Source organism: Coccomyxa subellipsoidea (genome assembly GCF_000258705.1).
Source record: "Coccomyxa subellipsoidea C-169, whole genome shotgun sequence".
NCBI lineage: Eukaryota > Viridiplantae > Chlorophyta > Trebouxiophyceae > Coccomyxaceae > Coccomyxa > Coccomyxa subellipsoidea.
Window position 1 is genome coordinate 904,541 of NW_005178020.1, and position 27,322 is coordinate 931,862.

The 27,322-nt window shown below is 52.1% G+C and overlaps 5 protein-coding genes across 5 annotated transcripts; 4 read left to right on the top strand and 1 right to left on the bottom strand.

The window, feature by feature from the left end:
* The first annotated feature begins 1,150 nt into the window (after positions 1-1,150).
* Positions 1,151-7,730, top strand: COCSUDRAFT_49276 (ATP-dependent DNA helicase). The gene is made up of 16 exons (XM_005643088.1): positions 1,151-1,274; positions 1,421-1,658; positions 1,804-1,892; positions 2,179-2,311; positions 2,559-2,790; positions 3,058-3,242; positions 3,440-3,582; positions 3,791-3,984; positions 4,244-4,425; positions 4,674-4,814; positions 5,174-5,446; positions 5,707-5,876; positions 6,183-6,297; positions 6,615-6,761; positions 6,875-7,045; positions 7,238-7,730. The coding sequence occupies exons 1-16, from the start codon at positions 1,186-1,188 to the stop codon at positions 7,409-7,411; spliced, it is 2,676 nt and encodes an 891-aa protein (XP_005643145.1). The 5' UTR covers positions 1,151-1,185; the 3' UTR covers positions 7,412-7,730.
* A 539-nt stretch (positions 7,731-8,269) lies between these two features.
* On the top strand, positions 8,270-14,372 carry COCSUDRAFT_49277 (glycoside hydrolase; the record flags this gene model as incomplete). Its single annotated transcript, XM_005643089.1, has 15 exons — positions 8,270-8,354; positions 8,583-8,671; positions 8,821-9,000; positions 9,157-9,242; positions 9,391-9,508; positions 9,687-9,837; positions 10,062-10,168; positions 10,360-10,500; positions 10,800-10,900; positions 11,162-11,270; positions 11,487-11,652; positions 11,931-12,132; positions 12,387-12,576; positions 12,921-13,096; positions 13,504-14,372. The coding sequence occupies 15 exons, from the start codon at positions 8,270-8,272 to the stop codon at positions 13,661-13,663; spliced, it is 2,061 nt and encodes a 686-aa protein (XP_005643146.1). The 3' UTR covers positions 13,664-14,372.
* Positions 14,373-14,484: 112 nt separating this feature from the next.
* COCSUDRAFT_20509 (hypothetical protein) lies at positions 14,485-16,583 on the bottom strand (the record flags this gene model as incomplete). Its single annotated transcript, XM_005643090.1, has 8 exons — positions 14,485-14,670; positions 14,879-15,040; positions 15,170-15,286; positions 15,366-15,510; positions 15,648-15,784; positions 15,878-16,001; positions 16,152-16,256; positions 16,480-16,583. Coding segments are annotated over 8 exons (1,080 nt in total), but the record flags the coding sequence as incomplete, so codon positions are not given.
* A 648-nt stretch (positions 16,584-17,231) lies between these two features.
* On the top strand, positions 17,232-18,801 carry COCSUDRAFT_54937 (thioredoxin dependent peroxidase). The gene is made up of 5 exons (XM_005643091.1): positions 17,232-17,390; positions 17,633-17,717; positions 17,806-17,899; positions 18,007-18,143; positions 18,337-18,801. Exons 1-5 carry the CDS (start codon positions 17,341-17,343, stop codon positions 18,442-18,444), a joined length of 474 nt encoding a protein of 157 aa, XP_005643148.1. The 5' UTR covers positions 17,232-17,340; the 3' UTR covers positions 18,445-18,801.
* Positions 18,802-21,760: 2,959 nt separating this feature from the next.
* COCSUDRAFT_49280 (hypothetical protein) lies at positions 21,761-26,269 on the top strand (the record flags this gene model as incomplete). The annotated part of the gene is made up of 10 exons (XM_005643092.1): positions 21,761-21,819; positions 21,912-22,030; positions 22,120-22,227; positions 22,315-22,380; positions 22,482-23,344; positions 24,748-24,898; positions 25,007-25,111; positions 25,263-25,481; positions 25,689-25,872; positions 26,010-26,269. The coding sequence occupies exons 3-10, from the start codon at positions 22,144-22,146 to the stop codon at positions 26,267-26,269; spliced, it is 1,932 nt and encodes a 643-aa protein (XP_005643149.1). The 5' UTR covers positions 21,761-21,819; positions 21,912-22,030; positions 22,120-22,143.
* Positions 26,270-27,322: the final 1,053 nt, after the last annotated feature.

Genomic DNA, 27,322 nt, shown 5'->3' on the forward strand with positions numbered 1-27,322 from the left:
ACAGAGAGAGTTTGAATGTACCTCAGCGCTCGGTGAGTTGCCTGTACACAAACCTTCGAGTTGCTTGTGCACATGCTCAAAATTCAATCCTTACAATATTCTGAATTTTTCCTCACATCTGCCATTGCTGCAGATCCTGCAGTGCCCCTCTTCCATGATGACTTCCAGAATGGGCGTACAAGACGCCTTTCAGAGCCGAGCAGCACTTTGCCCAGCAAGGCCAGCCCCGGATTCAGGGACTTGCCAAGAGCCCCTGGAATACAGAGCCCTCCCAAGCAGCGGAGGAGAAAACGAGCTCCAAACAACGGTACACTTCGAGGCTTCACATCCCATGCTCATTGATGAAGGCAAATGTTGACCAGGTGGCAGAGGCCTGAGCAGCCTACACTTGTGTGTGTTGCAGAAAACGACGCGCGGCTACTTAGTCCGCCTGCGGTGCAATCACCGTTGTGCGATGTGCTGAGGAGCCCACTGCTGCAATCGAGGGGACCAATTGCGCAGCACAGCCCCTCCAGGGTCCGGCAAGGGGCTGTGAAGCGGAAGGTGCAATCCCCGAAACTGCATCCTACTCTTGGCATTGTCATTCTTCTGCTGTTATTTTGCTGTATGAATTGTGTTTTGCACTCATGTGTTCAATCCATGTAAAAAGCATTGTTGCTGACATTGCAGGTCACCTTTTCAGCGCTTGCTAGGGGTCAACAGCCCCCATCCGCGGCTCCAGTGGAGCCATCACCAGTCATGGTTACTGTTGTCAGCAACAGTGACAAGCAAGAAGCAGCTATCACCTTGCCAGAGCAGCAGCCGCAGCAGGAAGTGGCCATTCTTCCTCAGTTGCCAGAGGAGCCCGCCATGCAGCAGAGCGACAGGGGACAGGAAGATCCACCAGAGAGCAGTGGGCGCTGTGTGAGTGCTGGAGACATTCCGCTTGAGTGCACTGTTGTGGAAGGTCCCTCAACACAGCAAGTCAGCAGGAAAGCCCAAGCGCCCGTGCTTGAGAACTTCAGGGATGTGCATCGGCAACTTGGCGCAGCACTAAAGAGGAAGCGGATGCAGACAGAGCGCAAAACGCAGTCTTCTGGTTCCGATATCAGCCTGGTGTGCAGCGAGGCATTAAGCAGCGACGCAGACAGTGAGATGAGTGAAGATATGAGCGAGTGTGAGAGTGAGCCGAAGCCTAAAGCAATAATGCAAGCTACGAAGAGGGCGAGGCCATCGGGCAAGAAGGGCCCTGCTGTGGCACAGAAGAGCCTCACTGTGGCGCAGTTGAAAGCACGGTGCTGCTCTCACTCAATGCTTTAATGAATGACAATACAGTATCAAGAAGTGGATACATATCACCATCAACGTGCCTTCCAATCATCTGCAGGCAGAGCATGTGTGTTTCTAAGGAGAGCTGATTGATGCTTTCTGTGCCTCTTAGGCTGTCAGAGCGGGGACTGAGCACAGCTGGGAGGAAAGCAGATCTAGAACAGCGCCTGCAGGGTGCAGGCCAGACTTTGGAGAGTGGTGAAGCCTCACGTCCCTCGGAATGTGCACCTCAATCAGAGCATGGACATGGTCAGGCGGCCGGGAAGCAAGACTCCCTGCGTGCCAAGAAGGCCCCGGGAGGCGTTTTCAAGGCTGGAAAGAGGAAGAATTTTGTCCGCATCAATCTGAAGGTAGTCTCACTCTTGCCCAGGCATGCGTGACATTTGACATTTTAGCTCTGAGAGACTTGAGAGCTTTCCATGCTATACACAGAGGTGAGAATGGTGCTGGCAGCAGCCCCACTTGGAATATCATCAATGCATGTTTTAATTTTAGGGGCCTAGCGCGAAGGGAAAGTTCCAGAGCAAGGGAGCTCGGAAGTTTGGCAAGAAGCGCTTCTCGCGGTTTGGCCGCTTCCAGACAAAGTAAGCCCATGCACTTCAACTTTGGTGACTTGAATTTGGATCCCTTCAATAAATCGCATGTATGCCTTATTTTGGGAAGTGCCATCCAGGAAATCAGTTACAGTGGTCTCTCTTGGCTATCGTTAGAATTGACACAGTGCCTTTAAGCCACACATACCATGACAACCATAGCATAGCCTCTGTACTCTGAAGTACATGCGTGCACAGTGTGAAGCATTCCCAGAGGCACAGATCTGTCATGTACTCTAAGAAAACGGCTGCCCATTGAAGGCCATTGCTGGTACAGGATGCTTCCGCAGGCAGGTCAGGGGGCTGACTACGTGGAGGGCTGCAGCAACCGCTCCAGGGCATGCTTCAAATGCGGCGCCGAAGGCCACTGGGCCCAGAACTGCCCTGGCCTCCCCGACCCTGCCGCACAGGTGCGGCAGACTCTTCGCAATTCTCAATTTTGCTGCCTGGCATGGGGTTGCATGCCTGCGTTCAAGCTTGTCAGGCTTCCATTCCACAGTACATCTCCCCTCAATCTGCATACTAACAACGCAATTAGCGATGCACTTTCTGAAACCAGGAGACAGCATGCCCATCAGAGGCAAGAAGCGCTCAGGACAGTCTTCTAGATAAGCCAACTTGAGAACTTGTATGACGTGATAATGGTTCTCTCTACAGGGGGAGTTGGATGAGGAGGGCACAGAGGAAGCGGGGCAGACTGCAGTGCCGGTGGCGCCGCCCCTGGCAGTGCCGGCGGCGGCTGTGCAATTGGCAGAGGAAGCCATGACAGAGGAGGCGCTCACAGAGAGGCTGCACAGCGTGTTTGGGTTCGCCGCCTTCCGGGGCCTGCAGCTGCCTGTCATCCAGTCTGTGCTGCGCAGCATCTCCACGCTGGCCGTGCTGCCCACAGGTGCTCACTTCCTTCTCTCATAGTCGTCCTTCTTCAAGGAGCGTCTGTCTTTAGTGGTGGGCAGACCTCATTGCACAAGCCCACCTCAATGTTGCCCTCTGCCTGGAAGAATCGGATTAGAATGTGAAATAGAATCTAATTAATTAGGATGTATAAATTCTTGCATGGACCAATGTCTCTATGCATGCACTGTATCGTTTGGATATTGTGATATTCCCAAGATTTTTAGGATGTGGCAACACTGAGGGACTGACGGCTTATGTGCAGGCGCGGGGAAGTCGCTGTGCTACCAGGTCCCGGCTCTGCTGTGTGGTGGGCTGGTGCTGGTGGTGTCCCCCCTGATAGCGCTGATGAAGGACCAGCTGGCCCACCTGCCCAAAGGCCTGCCCGGAGCCATGCTGTGGAGCGGCCAGCAGGCCGCGCAAGCCATGCAGACGCTCCGTGACGTGCGGGTGCGTAACAACATACAATGCAGTGCTCTCATTCGATGTCTGCACATTGACGAGACTGTACTTGGACTGGGTCTGTACAGGGATGCTGCATTGAATGATGTGTTGTGCATGCGATGTCAAGGCACAGCATGGAAGAGCATGTAAGGTCAGAGGTTGGGAGATGTAAAATATCAATGTGGAAGAATTTATTGGTGCAGGAGGGGAGGATCAGGGTGCTGTATGTGGCGCCAGAGCGCATGGGAAGCCCCAGCCTGCTGTCTGCGCTCGCGCCCATGATGCCGTTGCCTCTGGTGTGCATCGACGAGGCCCACTGCATCGCTGAATGGGGGCACAACTTCAGGTGCGCTCCCTCTCTTCGACATGGATCCCTCATGCATCGATTTCCTTCTAGGCTCTTTCCACTTTGCCAAAGTGTCACCACGCATCAGCGCAGCATGCTATCCTTGAATTGCGTCCTGCTGCACATTACATTTTATCTTAGTGTTCCATGAAATTTGGTACCATTAAGAGACTTGACTTATCATGACACCTGATGTGTGGCGGTGAAGGTCGGCGTACTTCCGGTTGGGGCGCATGCTGCGTGAGAACATCCCCTGCCGGGCGGTGCTGGCGCTGACGGCGACGGCCACCAAGGCGACGGAGGCGTCCATGGTGCAAGCACTCGGCATCGCCCCCTCCGCCGTCTTCCGCGACGCGAGTCTGAGGGACAACCTGCGCTTCAACGTGCACCACACCAACGGAGGTGAGCTCGACACGCCCAAAAATGAGCTGCTTGCATGTCTACATAGTCAGCGTTTCAAGTTCAATACAAACACCCTAAAAGCCTGTCTGCTTCTGTGACGATGGACAGGACTGCACACTTCTGCATGGCTTGGTCCCAATGAGGTATGCCATGAGATTCATATATTGTATTATATGGCTCAGCCAAATGCGGCAGGTATCCTGCAGTGGTTTCAGGTGAATAAAGCTCCCTTGAAAGGTGTCCGTTGCCACCGGCGCAGGCACGGAGGCCGGCCACTTCAAGGCAATGCTGCTGAAGCTGCTGCGGCCAGGGGGCGCTCTGGCCGACAGGAAGGCTGTTGTGGTCTACACGACCTTCCAGATGCAGGCAGAGCAGGTCGCTGCGCACCTTCACTCCCACGGCATCCCTGCCGCGGCCTACCATGCCGGCAAGCACTTCAAGGTAGGTTGTTAATCACCATATTGAGTGCTGAATCGTTTGGCGTAAGTACTTGTACTGCAAAGATCCAGGCTTGCATGACAGGGTGGCTTGAGTATGTCTTGGCAACTCATTAAGACATAAAACGATGTCAAGGAACCCACTACACAATTTGAAAGGTTTCTTGCATGCAGCAAAGTGTGCATGTGATGTGATTATTTCAGAGTTTGTGAGTGCGATTAGGCTGTGCACGGAGCGCTGTGTGCATGCAGGAGCGCGAGAGCGTGCAGGACATGTTTGGGAAGGGGCGGCTGCGTGTGGTGGTTGCCACGGTGGCGTTTGGCATGGGCGTGGATGCCGGCGGTGTGCAGGCAGTCGTGCACCTCACCCTCCCACAGAGCCTGGAGGAATACGTGCAGCAGGCAAGCACCCTCTCTCTCTTAGGGCTTGCGCCTCCCTGTGCCATCATAATGTCCTGCAGGACCTGTCAATGTCTCTGCACTCAATGTCTCTGCACTCAATGACACATGCCACATCCTGTGCAGAAGGCAGCAGTTGCCTCTCAACAACTTTCAGCAGGTGCAAGGCAGACTTGCTGCTCTCAGCTCTCTATGGCAAGACTTCCTGTGCAGTGTTGGCCTGTCTTCAAGCTTCCCTGCTTTGCATGTTCCGGGAAGCGTGCTCCCTCAGAGCGTATCTGTGGTAGAAAATCCAGACGAAATCAAGCACTGCCATAAAATTGTTTTACATTTATTTGGCGTGCTTTGTGCAGGTGGGCAGGGCAGGCAGGGATGGCAGCGAGGCGTTGTGCCACCTGTTCCTGGACGATGCAGACTTCCGGCGGCTGCGGTCTCTGAGCCACTCAGACGCCGTCTCCGCCGCCTCCGTCCTGCAGTTTCTGGATACCGTCTTTGTACTGGATGAGACTGAGGGGGAGGCATCAGAGGGTGACGGCAGCCGCTATGCTGTGCTGGGCGCTGACGAGCTGGCCTGCTCCCTGGACATGAAGGCCGAGGTCATGGAGACGCTTCTCACCTACCTGGAGGTGTGCTGAGCACTTCGAGGCCCCCCTGGACCTCACTTTGCATTAGTGCTGAGTTTATCTCCTGACAAGACATAGGTTGTGAACGCTGTGTGTTAGGCATGACAGGAGAATTTTCCAGGAACCTGGTTAAGAGAGCTACTCTAAATCACAACACCATATTGACAGCTTCAAACATGCATGCACATGCTATGATGATGCTTCCATATGAAAGAAACTCGTTGCAGAGAGACTGACATTTGAAACTGTGAAATCCAATGCAGGCGCACAAAGAGACATACGTGCGGGTGCTGTCGTCCGTGGGGCGCACAGCCAAGGTGTCCTTCTTCAACAGCACCTGCCAGGAGCTGGCGCCCAGGCAGCCCGCGCTGGAGTCCCTCTTAGCCGTCTGCCCCAAGCCCCGTGCCGGCAACTACACAGTACACATGGCCAGGTCAGTGACCTTGTCACTACGATGCACCACCTAGCCAACTCAGTGCCTCAGTTCTTTCGACACCAAAATTCCCAGCACTTTTGAGGCGCAGGCGCTGCTGTTTGTGCTGCTCATGAGCTCAGCGTCGGCTGTGTATCAGCTTGACCTGGATATCAGCAGCACTTTTCCATAGCCAGAAATTTCAGGACTGATCCTGAAGAGCGAAATTTAACGCACTGTTGGCGCCGAGAGGAGGGGTCAATAGGTGTGTGTGAAGAGGACAAAATGTGGTTGTGATGGCTTTAATGGCTGGTGTCGCTGTGTCAGGTGGGCGAATGCAGCGGGGATGGCTCCGTCAGTATTACTGCAGCAGCTGGCAGCACTGGCGCGGCGAGACGAACTGCGCTTTGAGGTGGACAGCAAATCCACCCTCACCTTCCAGGTGCATTTTAAATCTCCTTCGCCATGCTTCCGATGGTCCTAACATGCTCATGAAGCATGGTGTCTCACAATGCATGCAGGGTCACTTCTTCTGAAGCAGCAGCTGCTTCCGGAGCAGAGCATCTGAAATTTTAACCATGGTGATTCTTATGGAGCTGCAGTGCCTTCCTCAACAATTGCTGAAGTTTGAGCTGCAACCTTGAGTTGCAAACGGCTTGCTGGGGGTGCAGTCAGGCCTTGCAAGTGCAAGCAGCTTGAAAGACACATACAGTATCTCTGGTAGAAACCTACAAATGCTGACGCTCTCTTCTGGCCCAGGTGGTGAAGCGCCCTGATTGTCTGGAGGATCTGGCAGAGGAGCTCGCCGCAAGGCACACCGAGATCGGCCGCCGCCGCCTGCGCCGCCTGGACACCACATACAAAATGCTGGCTGCGGCTGCCTCGAAGCCAAATCAGGCTTCCCAAGTAAGCGCATGCTCCTCACTGGTTTTCCTGCAGTATGGTGCATGAGCACATCTCCCAATTCTAAGTACTTGTTGGGGAACTGGCTTTAAGCAGTCACTGTATGTTGATTGCAGGAGCACCATATCAGAGATGTTGCGAAGCAGTACTTTGAGGCGGAGGAGGACAGCAGCGGGGCAGGGCAGAGCGCTGAGGCAGAGGAGGCTGAGGGGCTGCCGCTTGAGACCGCCAGCAACTTCATGGCCAAGGACGTGCGCATGCTGCTGCGCGAAAGTGCTTCCATAAAGGCACGTGGCCCTCAACATTTCCTTGGACTGGGCGGGCCCAAGACCTTTCACTTATTTGCAAGGATTGTTGCAGCGGACATAAGTCATATGACTCAGTGCGTGGTGTATCCGATATTTCCTGCTTACGTCAAATGTCATGTTTTTCTGGTGTCAATCATGTGTCTGACATCCGAATCACATGCTGTATGACAGGTCGGAGCACAGCTGACTGGACGCGCTGTTGCACGCATCCTGCACGGCCTGTCAAGTTCAGCATTTCCAGCCGCACAGTGGAACAAGTGCGGCTACTGGGCCCGCTATGGCAATGTGGACTTTGATGCTGTGCTGGCCGTGGCAGAGGCCGAGCTTGAGGCATGCAAGAAATGATGCAGCAGCAGCAATGGGTGGTCTGTTTTGCTTTGTGCGTGTACGCATGATAAAGTGATGCGCATGTGCAGGTAGGGTCTTGCAGTTGCCTATAAGACAGGAGGACATTAAATTGCCTGTGACCGGTCCTTGCTCTGCCGAATCCACCCCTACAAGCGCCGGGAGCCAGCCGGCAACAGCTTAGAGCTTGAACCTGACGCTGGCTGACAGCTGAGTCATTAATTTTGCCTATATACGTTGTTTGCTATCAACAATGCGCCCTTGCTTACAGATAAATGTTTCTTGCCAGTGCCCAACCTCGGAGGGTATGTTGACAAAGTGTAAGTGTTGCTGCTGTAAGACTGCCCCGGGCAGGAATGCATAGCAGCTAGCAAAGTATGCCACCTCTTGGCAGGTGGGTGATACTATTTTAGCATGTGTATCACTGCCAGTGTGCACAGATGCATTATCAGCTTGTAATGTTATGTCACAATTAGCATGGCAACAACCTCAGGCACCAGGCTGGTGCTTGCCATCTTTAAGAAGTTCAAGGTAGTTAAGGCCATAAGCCAACACTGGCCGCTTGACGTCAAAGAGCTGCACGCAGGCCACACATAGCTTCAGCCATCACATGCAGCCTTCATGCATCATGCCGAAAGCCACTTCTCAAGAAATATTCACTTATTCAGCATTCTGTCCATGCGCTTCCATAGGGTATAGAGGAAGACATTTAAAATAGGGGTGCAGAAGGAAGGGTCGATAGAGGGTGCAGCATGGCAGACTGGGCAGGCCATAACAGATCTCCATCTCGAAGGCTGGCAGCGAACAGCTCATCCAGAGCATTTCTCTGTAGCACCCTGCGTGCACAAACCAGCAAAGATGGCGATCGTGAAACGCCAGAGAGGATCGCTGCAGGGCAGCATCGCTTTGGCGTGTCTCCTCTCGATCGCTGCGTCACTGCACGGTGAGTACTAGACAGAAACTCGGGCGATCCCAGGCGCTCTAAGTGTGCCGCAGTGCTGGCATCTGCTTGGGTCTATTTCTGGCCACACTTGATGTACTGCACGATGCAAGGGCGCTGGCTGGCATGCTTCATGGGTGTTGGAGGCGTGATCGATGGCCCTGACGGGTGCCAGCATCTCTGATCACGCTGCCGTGGACGAGCTGACTTGGTCATTCCTTTGGCTCGCAGGAGCCCAAGCATTTATTAGAATTCAAGGTGGCACATTTGTGGATGAGAACTGCAAGGAGTTCTTCTTCAGCGGATACAACACCTGGCAGGCACGATCACTTCTATCATCAGTGCTGATATTGAGTTAAACACTCATTGTTCTGCTTTCAAAGATGTTGTATAGTTTTTGCGAAGTAGAGAAGCTGATTGCAAGATGTTATCTGTCCTGTGTCCTGACATCTCCTCATTTCCTGTACAGCTGCTGGAGAATGCAGCGGGTGTGATTGGCAGTGCGAGCGACCTCACTGCGCAGTTTGATGCCGCAGTGGCAAACAGCCTCTCTGTTGTGCGTATGTTTGGCTTTGGAACGGCTGGTGGTTTCCAGCTGCAGTATAGCCCTGGCTCGTACAACGAAAAAGCCTTCCAAGCCTTTGACAAGGTAACCCAGCCGCATGCGTCCATGTGCATTTCTAGTTATAAACTGTTGACTTTATTAAGCAGTGCCATGTGCTGCCTGCTGTCGTACATTGGGTGTGCTTGATGGCCATTGTTTTGAGAAAGGGATCGCCTCAAATGACAGACACATTGCATGCAGGTCATTGCTGAGGCTGGCAAGCGCAAGTTGCGCCTTGTGATCGCCTTTGTCAACAACTGGGACCAGGACTCCGGCTCAGACAACAAGTGAGCCATACTTGTTTGCTTCCTGACATGCAGCTGTCCAATGGTTGTTCTGTTGTAATGTGGGTGTGTGGCTACAAGACGCATGTGCGATGTTTTTCATGTGCAGTCTGGGTGCTCTTCTGACTGGTTGGCCACCTTTGCATTGCAGGAAGTTCTATGTTGGAGGCGGCAACCCAGATGACTTCTACACATCCGCAAGTGCGCGCCAGGCATTCAAGAACCACATGAAGACTGTAGTCAGCCGCAAGAACACCATCACTGGCGTGGTAAGTCATGCATGCCATTTGTTAGCTTGTTCCTATCACTGCAGCTTTGAGGGATCTCTTGCACTCTCCTTGAACGACCACTCCTCACGTCGTTGGCTGCCTGTCAAGGTTGATCATTGATGCATGCATGCTGCGAGTCATGTCCAAGGACTAAAGCATCACCTTTGCTACCTGGCAGGCATACCGTGATGACCCCACCATTCTGGGATGGAACCTCATAAATGAGCCGCGCTGTGATGCCATCGGGTGCAACAGCGACATGCTGGCCTGGATCCAGGAGATGGCACCTTACCTCAAGAGCATCGACCCCAACCACCTGAACACTGTCGGTGAGACATCAGCTCCTTCCTTTAGCACCTCACCTGTCTACTCAGCAGCAGCATTCCACAGTTTACAGCATGTCATTTTCTGCCAAGCTCAAACTCCTGAAGCAGACAAGCCATGCATAGCTTGGGTACCACTGTACACAATTCATTGCTTATAATTGAAGACATGATTGACATGGTATTATGGCCATGGCCTACTGTGCACTAAGATGGCAAATGTGCTGCAGGCATGGATGGCTTCTATGACAGGCGGAGCTGCCTTGCGCCGACAGGCAACCCCAGCAGCTGGGCAGGCTACACTGGCCAGGACTTCCTCCCCCAGCACGCAGTCAAGGTGATCCGCTCTTCTGTCATGGCATGTACCCTCGTAGCCCAGGCAATGGACTTTTCCTGCAACCACAAAGGACGCCATTTTGGCAATTTGTTCTCCAGAAATTCTTGTGACGACCGGTGGCAGGATGTTGATGGGAAGCTGGCATGCTGTGTGAAATGCGTGGCTTCAAAGGTCCTTGCATGTCTGTGCAGGGCATCGATTATGCAGCAATTCACCTGTGGCCCGACAACTGGAAGCGTGTGGATCTGGACTTTGGCAAGGTGTGGCTGACCAACCACAGCGCCAACGGCCAGCTGCTTCAGAAGCCCGTTGTGCTGGAGGAGTTTGGAAAGGTGCAAGTTCACCCCGCCTAGAAAACTTATCAGAATGCCGCAAAGACTGTTCTAAGTCTCAATTTGTGCCCTCAGTGTGCCATACTGTTGATTGCGAGCAAGGCGGCTCTGGCAGTAGGCCCTATGCCGCATGCATTGGGCATTGCCTTATGGGTTACAGATGAGAAGTTTGTGATACGAGGATGGGCATTGACAGACTGCCTACAAGACCAATGAGCCTCAGGTGTCTTAAATATAATGATAATATAGAATTAGGTCAGGTGCTCAGATGAGGATGTTCTGCTAATGATGATGTGCAGGGAGTGGGCGGTGAGTTGGCGAAGGGCGAGACGGAGACACAGCGCATGGACTGGTACAAGTTGGTCTACTACCTGGTGGAGCAGAACATCGACAGTGGCACGTGCGTCAGCCCTCCAGATTCCAATATATTGCTGGACATCACCAGAAAATGGCCTGAACCCAATCACAGACCTCGTCGCAGCTGCCTGAGATCACTTGTCATGTGGACATCTCTGTTGATGCTGTTCTAATGGGGTTTGGGGAAGTGACTCACGATGCTCCTCAAGTTTGCTTGACAATTTGGGAGACCATCCAGAACGAGCTGATGGTCTAGAGGGGCCAGACATCCAGAAGTAGACTGATAGGACTCGTGTTTCTGCAGGCCGCTCAAGGGCATCTTGTTCTGGAGGTGGGACGCTGTGGCTGCAGCTGTGGACTCTCAGGTTGGAGACAACGCACTCACCCTCGCCACCTCCAGCTCTGTCTTCCAGGTGCGGCCAAAACTTCTGTGTGCATCTGTCCCATAGCTCCTTTTTAGTAATGTCAGTCTGAAGTCTTGTAAGCTTGCCAAAGATAATGAAGAATGCATTTTCTGAGATGCATGGTCATCATCGTTCATAAGAGGAGCTTGGCATCTGCATTTCTCAGAGTGGTTGCATGCATGGTCGCTGAATTGCATTCTGAGTGATTCTCTTTCTGGCGCGCAGCAAGTCGTGAAGCCATTTTCGGCGCGCGTGGCCCAGAAGGGCAAGACTGTGGCCGGCTGCAGTCCATCACAGGGCACTGTGTCCGCTGCATCCATCAGTGATGGCAGCGGCAGCGGCCCAGGACCCGACTTCTTCACAGCCCCAGACTCCGCCACCTGCTGCGCAAGTGCGAACCTCCCACACTGCCAGTCCTGGCTCATGTAGTAGGAGGATGCATGTTGTTTAAACTGGCAATTCACCTTAGATAAAAGCAAAAATGCCAACACTTTTCGGTCATTGTGTTCCGTGGAAAATGCCGCATGCGCATGTGCATTGGTTCTGCATGCTCGAGTTCGAAGGTGCATGTGGGAATGTGCTGAAGCTCGGGCTGTGACAATACATTGTGCGCGCTGCCGTTAAGGCTGCAAATCTGTTGTTGATAGCATTGCTGTGTGTCCTGGGCAGAGGACTGTGGAACCATGTACGGGAACCTGGAGGGGACGCCGCTTGCGTCTGCCACATCAGCGAGTGCGGGCGACTGCTGCGACTCGTGCAAGGGCACGGCCGGATGCAATGCATGGAACTTCTGCTACTGTGACCTGGGTTGCGCCGGGCAGCCCAAGGGCACCTGCGTGCTCAAGAGCATGAACAACCCCTTCTATCCCAGGTGCGCCAAAGCTCCTGCAATCCCAGCATCTGCCTGGAAACGCATGTGACCCATTGCATTATTCAAGGCCTTGTGCAACCCGTCATTTGAGGAATGACACATCTCTGGCTGATCACTCTACAGTTGTGACCACCCGACTTCAGTGTATTTCAACCTTGCGCTAGTGCACTTTTGCTGAGTAATTGCTCGTGAATCTGTAGATATGAGGAAGTGTGACGGGCGTTGTCTCATTGGGAATGGTTGGGATGATGCAGGACGCAGATTGTGGGGGACAATGCGGGCTGGATTGGCGGCGTGCCAGGGCAGAGCAAGATCACTCCCACGTGGCTGTGCCAGCCAGGCGGCGGCAGCACATGCGCGGGCACCACCGGCGCAGGAACATGCTCAGCCACCGACCTGCAGAATTCCCTGCAGTGCCCCGACAGCTCCTGCAAAGCCAAGAACGTGCGCACCTTGCACATGCACCCTCCTGCTGTGCCCTGAAAGCTGCTCTGCTTCTCAATTGTCTGCCACAGTCACCATAATTTTGCCCATCAAAAAGCTTGCAAGTGCAGCCTGCAAGCTGCAGTTCAGCTTGCAGGCTGCACTTGCAAGCTTTTTGATGGGCACCGCTCAGTGTTATATACCTGTCTGCACCGCTCAGTGTTATAGCAAAATAGGCGGCAGAGGGGCAAAGTGCTGAAAATACATTTTCGTAGGTTCTGCTTTCGTTGTTGAGCAAAAGGGGCTTCCGTCAAGGCAGCAAGGTGATGGCTGACTTTGGGACTTACAAAATTTGAATCGTGCAGCAAAACGTGGGCGGCGACACGCTGGTGATGGACGTGAACAGCAACTCGCCAACCAAGACGGTGTTCACCGCGGCGGACTGCTGCAAGGCGTGCAAGAACCAGGGCGGCTGCAACACCTGGACCTTCTGCGGGCGCCCTGAGGGCTGCTCCTCAGACTGCCCCGCCAACGTTGCCAGGTGAGTTCCCACTCCCATTCCATTTCGCAAAGGATGCCCTCAGCATCTCTCACAGAACCACTATTGAAGCCCAGGCGATGCTGTTTGCCTGCTCCAGGCACAGTGTGCACTTGAATATGAGTCTCCTGCTAGCAGAAGGTTGAGTGACCTAGCCAAGGCGTTTCGCTGTTTAGAGCTACCGATGTGAGTGTGGCAATCGACTGGATTTGTCTGAGATCATTGTTGTGTGGCCCCGGCTGGCGGGGGCCAATCTAAATACGGGAGCACCGTGCCAACAGGTGATTGGGTCTTGCAAGGCCGTCAAGGGGTAGGATTTTGGCAGCCTTAAACTGCAGCTTGTCTGCACACGCACCTTGCCTCTTGGCAGGAAGAAAACATGTACTAAAAATATGTGTTGCTTGGTGCAGTGCCAAACAGACGGGTGGCAAGACCTTTGGGCCGTACGGCGGCTGCCAGGGCAACCGTTTCCCGTACCAGCAGTGCACACTGAAGACTGCAAAGGACCCCAGCAAGGTGCAGGTCTACGAGGCTGGAGAGTTGCAGCCCTGGACCTCCGGCTCTGTCTGATCTGGCAGTTCCTGATCAGATCGTACCAGTGAATGAGTGTGTGTGTGTGTGTGTCATGTGTGTCATGAGCGCGAGCAGGTGAATGTCTCGCAGCTGATAGGTGTAATCAGGGCCAAAATGCAATAATTCAGGGCTGCGTGAACAATGAAAGCACGAAATTTTGAGGGCTGATGTCCTTGCGAACTGTTATTCTTGGCCCTGAATGGCCCCTGGAATGATTGTCAGTGGAACAATCTGATGCAGACCTGTCAGTGCCAAATTTGCCAAGAAACAAATATTAGAAGAGCCGTCTGTTGGGCAGCAAGTGCATGTTTGTGAGGGGGTTATCTGGTCGCCCCTCCAATCTGCAGATAGATGTGCATTTCATTGTCAATTGTCAGTTTTGTTGCTGTTTCTGTTGTGTTTCATTATGTCGCAGCTCTTTCCACGGGATGAGTAGCTGTGGAGCATTCTCTGCATAAAGCAACTTTCAATTTGGTGTTGGTGGTGCTCTTGCCTTGCAATCCATTCCAGCAACAGCAATTGAGTACTGCCTCTTGGTCAATTGCAGCGTTGTGGGCATAATGTCGGTCTGGTGCCTCATCTGCTTGAATGACCAATTGGAATGATGTTCTGTCTGGGTCTAGCTGCATGGGTGTTGCTTAAGTCTCAAAGCCACTTATACATGTCGAATGCGCAGCAGGAGCTTGTAATGAAAGCATGAAGCTGGAGTATGCAGATTTGGTGATCATGACCACTCGTGAGCTACACCAGAGTGCGCACAGAAGAATGTTGCCAGATAAATTACAGAACAAAACATGCATGGCACTACAGTACACAATTTATTGTGGCATAAAAGAGCTTCTGAGGCGACTGAAGACACTTTGCACCTCTGTGTCAGAATTCAAATCCAGCATCTGTTTGGCATATATCATGTTGCCTTCTCTCTTCTCCAGGGCATACAGCAATTCCTTGTAGGCCAAATTATCCTGCTCTTTGGGATCATAGATAGCAAAGATGACGTCCACCTGCACAGGGGTACCAGGGCATGTGATCAGTCTGAACAGTTGAAGCATGTGAAGACGGCCTTCACAGAGCCCGCAGAGACTGGACTATGCCTCACGTCAGGCTATTTTCTTGTGCCATCTTTGCTGAGCCGCTCAGGGGCCCAGCCAAAATGGAGGTAAAGCCATGAATAGGAGAAGCCCACAAAGGTGTTGATTCTTGAAGACTCACCAAGTCCTCAGCAAGTGTGTCTCCCAGGATCTTGGCCACAGCGCGTTGGAAATCGGCGCGGCCTATCCGGTCCGTTGTGGAGTAGAAGAAATCCAGGGCAACCGCCAGTTTGTGCACATTTTGTCGCAGTTGTGCAAACTGCTGGAACTCTGCCCATGTCACCTGATGTCAAGATGTGCCCCTCAGTCAAACCGACCAGTGCACACCATGCCCCGATTCATGTCAGCTCTTCACAAACACAATGGAGCAGATACTATGACAGGGGTTTGGCTTTTGCATCCTGAGGTGTACCTTCAAGGCCTTGATCTTATCAGGTAAATTGTCAATTCTGCTCAGGAAGTGGTCCACATTCCGCATGTTGCAATGAGAGACCAGGCTGTGGGCAAAGCTCGTCCCAGATATGTAACCCTGTGGCAACTCAATTATTCATCACCTCATGTCATGTGACAGATGAACTCTGACGATGACATCCCAGCCGGAGGCACACCTGTCCCTTGATGTCATAATGGAGAAACTCCAGCCTTACAAGCTCTGCGTGCAACTCTGTGCAGAACGCTGCAAAATGCTTCAGGTCCAGCTGATCCTGCCCCTTCTTCCCAAAGAAGGTCACCAGCAACCCTTGTGTCTCATCCCTGCAACACACTTGCTTCAGAAGTTACGAGTATGCCAACACAACGTTCCTGGCAGTCCTGACGAGCTGCATGCATTGCAACAAGGAGCATCTGCATATAGGTGGCTAGTGCAAATGGCAGGACAGGGGAAGCTGCACCCTGTGTCTGTCTGCAGTCCAGTGCGTTGTAGGTGGCTGACCCGCCTCAACCGTAATCTCAGAGCAGTGGTTACTCTCCTGAACTCTTGCAGAGAAATCGCTCCACTGTCATCGTCATCAAACATGGAAAATATGATCTCAACATCCTGCAAGCACTTTGATATCTGAAGAAGTGGATAGGTTCCTGGTTGACTTTATCAGACTTGAAACCAGAAGCAGATGTTGTTGACATTCAAAGCTGCCCAGAGCAGGAATCTTGCCTCCAAGGGAATTGCAAGGAAAGTGACAATCATCAGGTATTCTGTGAAGGAAATGTAGCCGTCGCCATCCGTGTCAAATTGCTTGAAGAAGTCGCTGTTCTTTGGAAGCACAGATCCAGGATTGATGAGCCATATATAGGAAGTCAGGAAATTTAAGCTCTTCACAGCATTTTTGGCACAATGAAGATGGGACTTCAACAGCGCACATGCACATACCTTCATTGAATCAGGGATCTGGGGCGACTGAGCGCGTCGATCTCCTTGCAGTGCACCTGAGCGCTCTGCGCTTGACCCTTCAGCTGGGTACACAGCCACCAGGGAGTGCAACAGATCTGCTGGCGTCATATACCTGCAAGCAATGACACCCATTGTGTTCTGTGCAGAGCTTCCAAGGAGATGGGAAACCACTTTCCTAGCGAGTGCGTTCATGTAAGATTGGCAGCATGCATGTAGCATGCATCCATTCTGCATACGTAAACATACCCTAGATGGCATGCTTAATTGACATAGGAGCAAAGACGGCTCCTATGTTGGAGGTGGAGGATAATTGACATAGGAGCTTTCAGAACTACCTATTGCCATCAGCGCCAGTAATGGACGCAAAATAGTCAAACACTTTGTCTGGAGGGGACAGGTCCCTGATGCGCTTCTCATACTTGAAGAACACCTTGCGTCGGCTGTTCAAGTCGAGCAAGTGCCAACCTTCCTGCTTCTCCTCGGTAAGAGCATACACCGGGACAGCAACAGAGAGTGCAGCCAAAGAAAACCACCTGCGCGAAGGCGCACCGCAAATGCTCAACAACAGTGAGGGAGGACTGGTCACCAGCTCTAAAGTCAGAAGTAGTTTAAGCTGTGGTGAAGGCTATTCGTAAATACCTCAAATTGGGGCCAGAGGTCTCCTGATGAACACGAAAAAGAGCCACATCTGCAACAACAGGTCGTCCTTCCCTCCCCTGGAAAGATCTCCTAAGCGTCTGTGCAGGCGGACACAGTAACCTGGCGACCCTTCGCCACATTATGCAGTTTAATGGACCATCATCGATGTCAATTCATCTGTGCATGACTCTGAGATCGGCATGCACTCGATGACCGCAGATAGGGTTTAACAAAATGGACAGAGTCAACGTGGAGTAACACATCAGATATTAATCGACTGATCCATGAAACGTTGCTGGAGGATCTCAAGAAAGGGCACAGAGATTCCAAAGAATGTCATGAGAACGCAGGTTACACGTGGCAAACGATCACGTGCTTGTTGCACAACGTTACGTAACGCCAGCTTCCTTTCGCGTCGAAGGCCATCGAAGGCATGATGAAGCCATATAGATTGTTGTGCCTCACAAGAACATCTTGAATCCTCAGCACATCTCTGCTTGAGCACTGTGCAGACGCAAGGGACAGCCATTCTCCCTCGGATCCGTTGATCTACTACAATGACAGTTAAGGTTGGAGGCTCCATCGATCAGCTGCCTATTTACACAAGGTGAGGACAGAAGGAGCTTCAACCCATTTATGTTTCCCTTCATTGACACTTGTTGACATCTAAGATTGTAATCATCTTCTCGATCCTCCCTGATTTGCTCAATGCAGCCTGCCGTTCGTTTGTGTGTCAAGATCTTCTGTATCTTATCTTGTTGGGGTCGCTGCCCTCACCTCATCTCCACATAAGGCGGATCTTGAACGCACAAAGATTCGCTGCCTGCCTGACGAAGATAGTACTCGCAGGAAGCTGAAGACGCACGAGGGTGGTTCCATCAGTCTTGATGACTACCGTGGCAAGAGCAGTGTAGTACTATTTTTCTATCCCAAGGTATGGGTACTACAGACTTACTTTGGAAGCTTATGGCGCTTGACTTTTTAAAATCTCAAGTGCTTGACACTGTACATCCTGGGTGTAGGCATCTACACCAGGATGCACAAAGGAGGCATGCAAATTCCGGGATGAGTACAGCGTTTTCAAGGATGCAGGCGCTGTGGTGCTGGGCATCTCAGGTGACAGGCTCTGCACCTTTGAAAGTAATTGATTTTATCGTAATGCAATGCCGCAATGCATTCCCTTTGAAAGGCTCACAATCGCTGATAGTGTCTGTACTGGCCAGGCGACACCCCAGAATCCAATGCTGCGTTTGCCAAGGCGCAGCGTTTGCCCTTCCCTTTGCTGAGCGACGAGGGTAACCAGTTCAGGCAGGCCTTGGGCGTGAAAAAGGATCTGTTTGGACTGCTGCCTGGACGCCAGGTGTGCCCAAGTCATATCCAAGCATAGCTGCTCTTGTCATGATCACATTCATGTAATTGGCGTATATCAGCGTGATGGTATGTCTTGCTGAGCCAGGTGCCTTTAAAATTTCCCTTCAATATGAAAATAGCACGATCCTGCACCTTGCAAGGGAAAGCGCCTTGGCTGACTCGCACCACTGTTTGTCTTGCAGACTTTCGTGTTCGACAAGGAGGGCAAGGTTGCTTTGGTGTTCAACAGCCAGATGAAGGCAGAGCAGCACATTCAGGAGGCCTTGAATGTTATCAAGACACTGAATTAGATAGATTTGGGTCCTTATTGTGCTATTGAAAGGTAACAGGCACTGACGCCTGGATGATGTTTTGATTCTGTATGGCATGCATGCTATGCATGCAACTCTTGTCATGCCAAGTGGGGACGGTAGCAGTGCCAGTAGTACAACTTCAACGGGCAAGAATAGAAATGTTTACACTAGCGTATACGTAGGTAGGCCTTTGCTTTTGGGATATGACAAAATGCCTGTACACAGGGCACTTCTCGTCAAGAATCACAGATAGAGTCGCTGGGTGTCAAGAGTCAGGACAGGAGCTTGTTGTCCATCAATTGTTACTAAATTCAATATGTTAGCTCCGGACCCGGTCAATAAGTCACAAAATCAACCACTGATACGGCCTCCGAGGCTTCAAATCGAGATCCTCATTGAAGCTAGTCATGAATTCTCAAGATCCATTTGCAAACACACCCCCTACAGGGATGAGAGCAACTCAGACCTGATATGATCGCACATCCTTTGACACCACATGACTTTTGAGACTAGCACGCAGGTGAAATAGAGAGCGATAGCAGCACAAAAACCCTTGGTGGACCTTCGTCAGACTTTTATAATGTAGAGCAACAATTTTGTACACCTCTGTGTTCCGGACCACTGTATCCCCTTATTAACCAGCAAAATTGGCACAACTTGCAATGCCACAGGGGTCTAGCAGAAACCAATTCCATAACTATATGGTAAAGCCGCTTGTCTCTTGACAGCCCAATCTACGCCTGTTCTTGCTGCCGAGCACTGCGGGCTTCTGCAGAGATATTTCCAGGTTGGCTAGCGCCGGCAGCTGTTTCTGGGATGCTTTGGGGATTATTGCTGCCTGTTGGAGTGTCATTCTGGGTGTCTGCTGCACCGCCTCCCTCTTCCAAATCGCGCCCCCCACCCAAGAGTCCTTCATCAAGAAGCAACCGACACCTGCAACCCACATTGATCTCCGTGATGCTAATCACCAGTTGATACCATAACTGGTACTGTATCATGCACTTGCTCAGAAAGAAAGCTCCAAAGTTTTGAGATGTTCTCACGTCGGACAGGTGGCCTTCCTCTGCAACCACTCCTTGACACAGTCTTTGTGGAAAAGATGTCCGCATGGCAACGACAAAACCTTTGTATGAGCCATCTCCTCTTGGCAGATTGCACACTCTCTATCCTCAAGACTGTCCGCCTGCAGCAATGTACACACTCAAGAGGCATGAAGCCGCAGAAATAAACTGCTGGTCTGGACACAGATTTGGGTCACTCAGCAATTTGCACTGGGCGCAGCTTTATTGAGGTGATGGTAGCGTGCCTTTGATGTGGTGGCCAAATAGAACGATGGCAATCTGTTGAGCAGTTCGGCGGTAAGCGGCTGAACCTTTGGTTTTCTGGGTGCCCTTCCTGGTGGTGCAGAACTTGCTGGCTGCACGCCTGATATTTGTACAATCGCTGGACCTGGACAACGAGCAAACCTTGATGCTGTGAGTGATCTCTTGAGAAGAGTGTCATTGGCATGCATTCATGCGGCTTCTGACAATTCTCAAGAAGCTGTCCGCACCTCCAGGAGGAACAGGGAAGTGCAACATTCCGTACTGCCGCAATTCCCAGTTGGCTGGAGTGTGGACATGATGCTGCTGTGAAGGACAGCATCCCAGACATTGAGCTGCGAACGTGAAGATAGAAATAACCTGCAAGTGTAGGCAAAGTGTGACTTCCAGTGAAAACTGAAAATACCCCTAGATTCAAGGTAAGATTGGTTTCAGAAGATGCGCATCCATGAGTACTCACACTAACGATCGCAAAGATTCCAAGAACTAGCCACCAGGTACGCGATGACCACTCCAACATCCCCCCTACTGGCTGGATTTCACTGCTTGTTGGGAAGACCTGCTAATTTAAATGAAGAGCTCTGCCAGCACTGCTATGGGCTCTTGAGATCATTAAAAGAGACAATCATGAGATTCCGCTCAGCTTTGCGCAGGGGCAGTACAATAGTCTCCTTGCCCACTACGTGCAGATCGTTTCTGGGATTTCAGAGGCTTCCTCGGCTTATGCAAGCAAGAGAGACACAATAGGATTGTAAATTATTGTATTGCATCCGATCAATTCTGTCTGCTCGAAAGAGATCCAGAGGAGAAGCTTTCACAAGGATTCCAGGGGCACGTGGCATGAAACATGACTCACGCATGGATGGAAGGGAGATTCCACGCAATTATGAATCTGCCTTCTGAAAATCTTATGTTGTTGGCTGTTTGCGCTGCGAGGGGTATGGCCCGAAAATTGTTCTGTTACACGTAACTTGTTTGCACCATGCATCGTTCTTAATTACACATCGCGCGCCTCACCTAATTTGTTTAGATCGGTATTCCAAAGTCACAATGATTTGCTTTGACATGACATAGCCAGTCGAATGCAATGAGTGTGTGGAGCCGCATCAATGGTGTTGCCGGGAAAATACAGAGCAACATCACGCATTTCGCTGCAGAAGTCTTGGAAGCTGTTGACGAGGTAATTTTATGAACTCGCAGTACAGCATGTCGACCTTTGTCAGTGCAAATGTCAACAGCGCATCAATAAACCACAGCAAAGTCTTTTCACTCTGCCCCATGGGATCAAAGAATGGGGCGTCTCAGCACTGCTGTCCACTGCAATTTCCAGGTTAGAGCATCAGATAATGAAGATGAAATATACGAAAGGGAGCATGAAGCACATCCTTCAGCAGCACCTTCAGTGGAAGGCTCAGCTGTGGCTTCCCGGCTCTCTGCGCTGAAAGCGCGCTTGGAGGCTGACAGGTCCCGAGCTGCTGTTCCTAAAGCTGTCAGGTATACCATTGGTCCATGCATACGTGCTTTGTCTTCATATGGGTTGCGCCTCATACTTGATGGTCCTTCTCCCGGAAGAAGGACCATCAAAATGAATCACTCCAAAATGTGTGAGACATGATGAGACACATTCTGTGTTCCAGGCAGCACAGTCAGCAGGATGAACTCCATCAGAGATGGGAAACTGCGCCACCAAGCAACTATACTGGTGCATGACCCTCTTATCTTGTGTCAAGTGATTCCACGGTGATCTGTCGCTCAAGCATGTCAATAGTGACTGACACAGATTGCTGAGAGGATACATTTGCGGCATGTACAGGAATAGACATGCAAACCCAGGCAGTGGGACAGGAAAATATATTTACAGGCACAGGCCACCATGATTCAGCAGCTGTCAGAATATCTGGACGTCAGCCAGATGGCACAAGTTCCCAGATCAGCAATGTTCCAAACAACGAAGTGGACCCTGGGGATGAAAATGCCTTTGAGGAGGTAATGCTAAGCAGCCGAGACAAGCAGGTGCATAGCAGCAGCCACATCTCACATCTATCACCAGGTACGTTCCCTGCCTGCTGCCTGTTACTTGCCTCCATGCTAGTGGAAACAGCACTTGAAACCTTTGCTGAAAGCACAATCGGATCGGTGCAGATAGCGATGTGGCGCACTCTAGCGATGTTGAGCGGCTCAAAAAGCAGATACAGAGGCTCAAAAGCGAGCTTGTGCGCACAATTGCTTCTCATGAAGAGGAACAAGAGCATTTGGAAAAGGTATGGATTCCACCTCCCTGTCCATAGTATCAATGCATGTGTTCTGAAATCGGGAGACACAGGATAGTGACATTTAATTTGTGATTCAGGCCCATCAAGGTCAAACTGATGCAATGGCGAGAGAGATCTCTGAGCTGAAGGAGCAGTGCGACATCGCCAGAAAATCTGCTGGTCAGACGAGCCAATCTTCCTCCGAGGTATTGATCCCTTCTTGCTCATTCTCTTTGAAGGATGTTCTACAAAGTCCTGCACAAGTGCGTGAATAGCATGTTGTGCATGGCCAGATCCACCAGGGAAAAGAGGATGCGTTGGATGATGGTGTGGCCCATGCCCGCATCATGGAGTTGCAGGTGCGATGTTAAGCCAGACTACTGAATCTTATATGAGTCTCTCTCTTGAAAATGCCTTTGTCATTGCGTGCCACACTCCTAAAATGACACAAAATATGCAGGTGCGCATCAAGGAGTTACAGGCAGAGAACGTAAGGCTCGCGGCAGACAGTACAGCAAAGCAGGCATCGGAAAGCATCCCCTTTGGGACAGCAACAGAAGCAGCGTTCTGGTCAGCAAATTCTGAGGCGGAAAACGAAAGGCTCCAGAAGCTTCAAGCACAGCTGCAAGCTCTGCAGACTGCCGCGCAGACCGACAAGGCCTCAGCGCATGCAGATGTCCAGAGCGAGAGGAACGCGCATGCAGAGACGCAGCGTCTTCTTGCTGAGAGCCAGGCCGCCCTTCAGGAAGTTGCGGGCAGGGAGCAGGCCCGCTCCAAGTCAGCAGAGCAAGCCCACGAGTGCTTGCAGAGCGAGCTGCAGCAGGTGCAAGCAGCCCTGCACTCCCAGCAGCTGCAGGCGCAGAGCGGCCTGGAAGCAGAGCACTCTGCACATGCGTTTACGAGGCAGCGGCTGGCAGAAATTGAGGAGTCGGTGCGGAGCCGATCTGCCTCGCTGGAGAAGCAGCTGGAAGAGGAGCGCCTCCGGCACGAGCAGACTGCATTAGAGCTTGAGAAAGTCAGGCAGCAGCTGGCAGCAAGCCGGAGCGAGGAAGGACAGGACCTACAAGCAGAGAAGCAGAGGCTCAGGGAGGCTCTTGAAGAGCTGGATCGTGTGAGGCAGGAGCTTGCCGCAGCGGTGCATGCAAGGGCGGAGGCAGACAGTGCTCTTGCTGCCGAGCGCAGCACTAAGGAGGCTCAGCAGTCTTTGGAGGATCCTGCCGTTTTGGAGGGTTTGCCCTTGGTGGTGGAACTCAGGTCGCAGCTGCATGAACAGCAGACAACGAGCCTCCAGCTGCAAGTGGATGCTGAGTTGCTGCGGCAGAGGTGTGAAACCCTGGCACAGGAGAACGAGAGGCTGACGGCTGAGGCTGAGCAATTGCAGCAGATGAGTGTTGCACTGCAAGATGCGGGAGCTCGTGCCAGCGCATTGGAGAGGGATGCAGCCAGCTGCAGGAGAGACGCTGACCAGGAACGGCTGGCTCTCAATGATCTCCAGTCACGTTTTGCTGAGACCTCAGCAGCTCTTGAGAAGGGAGCAAAGGAGGGTGTAGAGTTGCAAAGGTGATGGGGCTATGCTGTGTTGTCCTTAGCTGGGAGTGTATGACATTCAATGCATTTGCGTCACTGTGAGAAACGATCATGAAGCTCGGTAATACACAAGCTTGCGATGTGCTGCAGACAATTGGATTCTGCAATGCGGCAGCTGGAGGAGACCGCGATGCAAAAATCTGCTGAGCCTGGACCGAGCTTGCAACTGCTGCAAGAGCAACTTGCAGCTGAGCAGGACGGGCACAGGAAGAGCAAGGTAAGGAGTCCTACACAGCTGACGTTGCAAGGTTTCTCCCAAGAGCAAAGGGGTCATCTTCGTGTGCATCTTGCCACCTGATGTCAGGCGGTTCTTGGTTTCTACAGGCGAAAGTGGACCGGGTGAGGGCTGATCTAGGGCAGCTACAACAGGCATTGGACGCTTCAACATCCGCGCTGACTGATAGGGACGCCTTCTGGAAGGAGGAGTTGCTGAGGGCCCAGCGTGACCTGCAATCATGTCAGGCCCAGGTGGCGGTGAGTTGTGCCCTCCATGACTGGGAGTTATCATATCTCTAGCTGACTATCTTATATAACTTCAGGCTTTCACAAGAGTCAGTACATGGTGCAAAGTGTGACAAATCTGGCAATGTCCTGCAGGAGCTGGAACAGCGCTGCCATGCCGCTGAGGCAAGGCTGCTAAATGGGACTGCATCTTCCAGTGTGCCGGGGATGACTGTTGCGTCCTCCAATGGAGTTGTGGTAGGCAGCCACTGTCTTACAGAGAATCCACTGTTCGGAGAGGTAACTTGCTGAATGGGTGTGCTCCTGTCAACATGCTTTCAGTGCTGGCAAAGGTTTATCGTCAGAATGAACGCATGAAGTATCTCTCACGCTCACAGGAGAGAAGCCCTGTGAAACTCGCGCAGCCAGAGGAAGCTGGTCCAACTGCCTCAGAGGTGGCTCATCTCAGAAAGCTTCTAGCAGCCGCGGAAGACGAACGTGATAGGGCCAGGCAGCAACTGAACAGGTGACTGCACGGAATGTCAAGGACTAGACAGTTGACAAGCTGTGTCATTGACCAATTAGATGCATGGGATGTCTTCAGGATGCTATGCAAAATTGAAATTTGCTCCGTGCTCCAAAGTGGAACAAGTGGCATTTCCTCGGCGCCATAGCAGTGTGTACATTGCTGTGCACAGGCTCAAGCAGGCGACGATGGCAGAGCAGGAAGATGAGGAGGACAAGATGAGGTGGCGAGTTGAGGCGGAGGTGCGGCTGGCAATGGAAAGCGCACAGCAGGCGGAAGCGCAGCGACAGGCTCACTACGAAAGGGAGCTGGCTAATCTCAGGGTAACGAGCGCATCATGATAGCATTTTTGGTGTTATGCTATGCATGCACATTGCTGATCAATCCCTGTTGACTGAGATATTGTTGAGGTCCTGTGTGCCTGTTGACAGGCAGACTTGGAGTTCAGCAAGGCACAGGCTGAGCGGCTGGGCACTGATGTGGAAGCCTGGAATGCTGCCGTGGCTGCCCGTGATGCCGAGATTCAGAATCTGCAGGTGATCTTTTCATTCTATTTTGTTTCCCTGAAGCCCGGGCATGCAGCCTGGTTTCTTTGGCTTAGAGTCTGCCAAACTGCGACCGGTCCTTAAGACTGTTCCGCGTGGTTGTGGAGTCAATTTGTGCATAATGTTTGGGCTTGTGATGCAGGCTGCCTTGGGTGAGCTTGCATACAGCAGTGAGGCAGCGGAGCGTTTGCGTGCTGAGCTTCGTGCGTCAGCTGCAAAGCTGAGGAGCGCACAGGACGACATTGCAGCAACTAAGAGGGAGCTGCAGGAAGGTGCCGCAGCCAGGCAGACAATTGAAGCAGAGCTGACGGCCCTAAAACAGGAGCAGCAGAAGCAGAGTGACTTTGCTGCGCGCTTGTCGGTATATGCACTGTCCCTGACAATACTACCTTCTGACAATGCAGGCGTGATGAGTTGTCCATGCAGATCACATGATGTATGAGTCAGCCTTCACTGTTCCTCGAGCCCATACCTACTGTGCCATGTATTCTTCTGCAGCAGAAAATTACGATAGCAGGGCAGTCACGAGCCCGGAACATGCACTGCTGACGCGGTTTCCCTTTCACAGGAGGAGACAGTGATGCTGAGGAGGGCGCTGGCGGAGAGCATGAAGCGGCTGAAGCTGGCACACAGCGACGCAGATGCCATGGTCGACCGCCGCATCGTCACCAAACTGCTGATCACCTACTTTGAGCGCGGCCGCAGCGACCAGAGCGTTCTCAATCTCATGGCATCCATGCTGGGCTTCACTGGTGCACTCCCTTGACTCTGACCTCTGTTTGGCAACGCCGAGTGTGTTCTGGACATTGCAGGGTTGTCGAGGCGACTCTTCTAGAAGGTTGGCACTGTCATGTCTTGCCGTTGACAAGGCTGGGGCACATGTGCGCAGAGGAGGAAAAAAAGAAGGTCGGTCTGGCGTCCAAGGCCGGCATCCTGAGGACGGTTGCCGGCGCGCCGCTGGCGCTCGTCAAGGGCCTGGCCAAGAGCGGCGGTGAAGGGCCTGGCACACCCACCAGTGGCGATGCCTCCCTGGCAAACGAGTGGGTGGAGTTCCTCATACAGCAGGCGGAGGCGGCTGATGCTGTGGAGGCGAATGGGCGTAGCTCAGGCGGCGGGAGTCAGACATATGAGCCACAGATGCCGCCTTGACTACCACTTTGCATTTGCTGTTTGTTGCTTTCTGCGCTGTTCGTGTCTCCCGGCAAAACTTGCCACGGATTTGTCTGTTTGAACCTCAAGCCAGGCTTGCTTGAGTTTCGTAGACCCTTCGAGCTTGAAATCTGTGTAATGCAAGTATGATCTTCTATCAAACCCCGCAAGCATCACTGATAGCATGTGGACAGCCTCCAGGGCCGGCCAGCTTGTCCTTTCTCAGTCCGGCCCTTGCTGGGAAAAAAATGTGCAAGAAAGCTTTTTCTCAGTTCTAAGTGCCGCAGCGCAATACTGAACATTAATCGTCATCTAGATAGACTGGGCGCAAATGGAGGAAAAATAGCCGAAAAAGGCGAGGCCAAGGAGGTGGACTTGAACCACTGTTGCCTTCACCTTCACCTTCCAAGAGAAATCAGGCACATGCACGCAATGTACATTCACAAACTCTGCAAAAGGATCCATGCAGACCGCAGCAAAAGATCGTCGCGTCGAGTTCGCAGGCGATTCCTCTGCACACAACTGTTGACGCCCAAGCCTGTTTGACTTCTGAGAGCGGACGAGAACTGGTCTTTTCCAGGCTGGTATGAACGATCCATTTGAGCTTGCAATTTCTACTGCGTTATAATTGCGCTTTGAGCAAGCAGCATGTCCACATCAATGAACCGGAACTGTGGTATCTAGTAGATACTATCTACCTCAGTGGTGCTACAGTCAAGCATATATAGTTGTGAAATTCACGCACAGTTTGTCGATTTACAGTCAAGCGAGCAGCCAGCAAAGTTTTTGTCAGCGAGCTGCATGTGGAAGGAGCATGCACGAATCGGAAGGGACGAAAGACATTGTTCTGAGCGCGATCCAAGTATTGTATGGTGGAGCAAGTGATCAGCAAAATGCTGCTTCAGCTTTTCTGAGCGATGTTTGTGGGACATCGGGAGCTTGGCAGATCGCCTTGGAACTTTTGGATGCCAGCCATGCTCTGGAAATTCAATTTTTTGCGGCCAACATGCTTTTCAACAAAGCACGTCGTGATTGGGGTCGCCTGCAGGCATC